At 51.0% G+C, this 4352-nt stretch overlaps 1 protein-coding gene across 1 annotated transcript in view; it reads right to left on the minus strand.

Moving 5' to 3' along the window:
• Window positions 1–4352, minus strand: part of THSD4 (thrombospondin, type I, domain containing 4) — a 655655-nt gene that overhangs the window by 589627 nt on the left and 61676 nt on the right. Inside the window, exon 3 of the mRNA XM_012640568.1 lies at window positions 1500–1861. Coding sequence (XP_012496022.1) covers window positions 1500–1861 — 362 coding nt within the window. The remainder of the gene's footprint in view (window positions 1–1499; window positions 1862–4352) is intronic.

The raw sequence follows: 4352 nt of genomic DNA on the forward strand, positions 1-4352 counted from the left end.
AAGGATGCCATCTTTCTCAATATTGTGGAATAATTTCTGTAGTATAGGTGTGAGTTCTTCTTTGAATGTTTGGTAAAACTCTGAAGTGTAGCCATCTGGTCTGGGACTTTTACATTTTCGGAGGTTTTTGATTGCTGCTCCAATTTCTGAGCTTCAGGTTGGTCTATTCAGATATTCTGTTACCTCTTGGGCGAACTTAGGGAAGTTGTATGTTTCCAGGTGCTTGGGTTTCTATACAGGAAGAGAGAGAGGGAGAAGGAAGCATCCTCTCCAGGATGGCCTCTCTCCTTACTCTTCCATGCCAGACTTTGGAACTCATTGTTCTTCACTACTTGCTTCTATCTAATCTACTCAGACCTGGCTCAGGGTTCAGCTAAAGCACCCTTCTCCAAGCAATGGTCCCCTCTTCAAACTCCTACTGCACCAGGTGAAGAGCACGTGGCTGAGAGGGTGGATGGGCTACACCTCCTTTCCACCTGCAAATGGCTGGCAGCAACAGCCTACGGCACCAGGCTAAGAAGGACTCTCACACAGCAAGTGGCCACAGTGGAAACTGAAAGTGGGCAGGAAGGGTGGGGCAGCCCACCTGACAAGCTCAGGCTCTGCCTGGGATGGTCTTGACCACTAAATTATACATTTCTTAAGCACAGAGAGTATATCTTACACTTTTTGTTCTTGTCCGTGTTGGTTTTCGTTGTTACTGGTTTTTTGCATTAGTATTCTCTCAGAACTTACCAGGGACCCAGGTGCCAGGACACCCAGCAAATACTGTTGAATCAACGCAGAGTAATCAGTAAATATCTATTGATTCATTCACTGACAAGCTCTTCTCAGCACCTATATTCCTGCCTTTCCCAGGGCACTGCCCAGTTTGGTATATTTATGCATTTGAGAACTATACCACTATCCTGATAACACTATGCCATTTCAAGAGTTTATATTTTGTTGACTCTAAAAGAAGTTTAGGTCCTTAATGAGCTATATCCTCAAGGCAGTGTGTTTGCTCAAAATACTTTGGAGAAATTTTCTAGAAAAGTTCACAGAATCCTGAAATTTACAGCTTGGGAGAATCCAAGACACTAAACATGCGACTGGTCCCAGGACTGGCAACTCCTATCAGGTTTTGGGTTAGACAGAAGTCTGTGTCCTCAGCTCAAATCCACACAGCCTGTGGCCAGGGATCTCTCTCCCCCCTGCACTAGCCAAGCACTCCCGCCCCCTTCACCCCTGCACGGGGCCTCCCTAAAGTTGATGCCTAAGGGCGTGCGCAGAATTAGCCTCGCTTTGAAGATTATGCAGAACCACCGAGTGAGGTGGGAGTAGCCTCAACGCTTTAAATGGCTGCAAAGTAAATCAAAAGGGGAAAGGAGCTTTGTGAAGACAAGATTTCCTCCCCGCCCAGCGGAAGCAATGCATCAGCCGTGCTGTCTGCGGTGCAGAGCGACGCTGGGCGGTCCGGGGCAGGGGCCGGGGCAGGCGGGGTCCGGGAGGGCATGTACCTTCTGTCGGCGGCCGGTTCGCGGCTCCGGGCCTGCGGGTGCCGGCTGCCCCGCAGCACAGGCGGCGTCTGGCGGCTGGCGCCGGGGCCGGCCAGGGCGCGCGGCTCGTCGCGGCTCCGGTGCAGCGGCACGGACGTGCGCACGGCCGACACGACGTGGCCCGCGAAGGCGCGCGCGGGGGCGCCCGGCCTCGGGCCGCCGCGCGCGCGGTAGGAGCCGGGCAGGCAGGGCCGCGTCTGCTCCATCACGCCGCCGCTGCAGCTGCGCGAGCACGCCGACCAGGGGCCCCAAGCGCCCCACACGCCCGGGGCGCCGCCGCCGCCGTCCTCGGGGACGCCCTGGGCCGCCGTCCGCTGCGGGACCTGCGGAGACAGAGGCGGGGTAGGGGAGCAGACACCGCGCCTCGCTTCGCCCGGAAGGCTTCGGCAGCGCAGACTTGTCCGTTAGGCACAGGCAGGCGCAGCATCTGTTTTAAAATCAGAAGAAGGAAGGTGATAATCCAGCCTGGGTTATAGTCGTCTTTGTACCAACGCAGTCGTAAAATAGAATTTTTCATTTTTTTATGGAGAAAGGGGTCCAGGAAGGCAAAAATGCTTAGGGCCCACGAACGTCATAACGTGGGGCTGGCTTTGGGGGTCAGGGGCTTGGAGAGCTCAGCGTGGCGCCCCCACCTCATACTGCCTTTACCCCTCAGGAGTCCCCCTTAGGCGGAGTCCCTCTGACTGGACTCCCCGTGGGCTGCAAGGAAGGCGAGCCCGGGCTCCCTGCAGTCAAGGCCACAGTCTAGAGCCAGCCTGCCCCAGGTCACCTGCCTGCCACCACCTCCTAGCAGTGTAACTGGGAGGTTTCTGAACCTCTCTTGAGGCTCGCTGTGTTTTAAGGAAGGACGTTTGTCTTTCTGTGTTTGGCTTAATCGCATGTTCTTCCTCACATGCAGGAGCTAAAAAAAAGTGGATGTCATGAAAATAGAGACTAGACTGGTGGTTACTGGAGGCCGGGAAGGGGAGAAGGAGGGAGACGGAAAGGGAGAAAAAAGAATGTAAGTGTATTTATTAGCACTGATCTGTACACTTAAAAATGGTAAAGATGGTAAATTATATGTGTATATTTTACCTCCATAAAAAAATTTAAAGAAATAAAGAAGGATGGTACCAGTACCTACCTCACTGGCTGTAAGGAGATTTAAGTTAGGACATCCATGTGCATAACAGAGAGCTTGGCACTAAATATTAATAAATATGTGTTAGCGACCATAATGATAATTTCCCTGCTCCCATGGCCAATCAGAAGAGGGGAAAATTTCTGAAGGTTTACAAATTCTATCCAAAGAGTGATTCTATACTCTCATTCATTTACCTGTTCATTTCACAGAGACCTACCATGCCTGGCTCAGTGCTAACAGCAGGTACACAGTGGTTCCTGCATTATGCAGACATGCTCTGAGCACCAGCTGTGTGCCAGCGCTGAGCTAAGCCCGGAGGATGAGGAGAAAAGCACCCCGAGGCCACACAAATGGCCTGGACCCGGCAGCAGAGGAGCCCTATGCCGCCAGTGCGAGACTGGGGGAGCATGGGCTGTCCTGGCTGGGCGGGGTCAGGGTCGGGGGAGTCGAGAAGGCCTCAGAGGAGGAAATGGGAGTCCCAGTCATAGCAGTAATTATTCAGGAACTCCTCAGCCGGATTCCACGTGTAATCTCTGAGTCCTCACAGCAGTCCTGGCTACTACCAATCTCAGCTTACAGAAAGGAAACCAACACTCATCTGGAGATGAGATCGTCCTAGATAATCCAGGTGTGCCCTAAATCCAACGACAAGTGTCCTTATAAGACACGGACCGGAGAAGGCAGTGTGACCACCAAGACAAAGACTGGAGGAGTGCCGCCACCAGCCAAGGACTACTGGAGCCACCAGAAGCAGGAGAAAGCAAGACGGATTCTCCCCTAGTAACTTTAGAAGGAGCACAGTGACACGGTGGTTTTGAACTTCTGGCCTCAAGAATTGTGAGGCAATAAATTTCTGTTGTTTTAAGCCATCAAGTTTGTGGTCATTAGTTACAGCAGTCTAGGAAAATAATGGAGTGTTAGTACTTTGGGGACAAGGAAGGAAACCTTCAAGGTGTCCAGCACTATGCAAACAGCACTGTGCAAACGGACCGGCTCTATGGCCCAGGCGGCTCCAGTGCCAGCTTCCGCTTTACAGAGCCGCTTAACTCCCCCAGCCAGCCTGGAAGACTGGTGTTCTTTTGCTGCTATTACGGGGAAGAAATTGAGGCCCCGAGAGTCCTTGTGACTTGTCCCCGGTCTCAGGCTAGTGCGGGGCACACCCAGGACTAAAATCAAGGGCTCCCGACTCCTAGTCTAACATTCTGTTTTCCCTCCCTCCTTATGTCGTTAGTAGAAAACAAAAAGGTAGAATAAGTAGAAATAAACTCACTTTGATAGTTTTTCTAGCGGAAGGATAATTGGGATAGAAGAACAAAGGCAGAAATATATTTCTGGCACATTTGGGGGATTCGTTACCCACCACCACCTGATCTCTCAGTAGCATAGATAACTAAGACACTGTCTACAGTATTTGGATTAGCCATGCAGCTATACTAAAAATCCACTTCCTAGAACTAATCCCACCCTTAATTTAGTTTCCTATTGCCAAATTGAGCAGGGTCCCTGGGGGAAGAAAACATGAAACCACATTCCATCCTATTCAATTCATAAGAATTCTCTAATTTATAGCTGAATTATGGTGAGTGACTTGAAATTCCATCTGAGTCCCCATGGTAGGAGTCCCACCACATGTTCCAGAATTGTATTTTTATAGTACACAGCCAGAAACAAAGGAAAAAAGAGAAAGAAAA

Source organism: Propithecus coquereli, unplaced genomic scaffold (assembly GCF_000956105.1).
Source record: "Propithecus coquereli isolate 6110/MARCELLA unplaced genomic scaffold, Pcoq_1.0 Scaffold155, whole genome shotgun sequence".
Taxonomy (NCBI): Eukaryota; Metazoa; Chordata; class Mammalia; order Primates; family Indriidae; genus Propithecus; species Propithecus coquereli.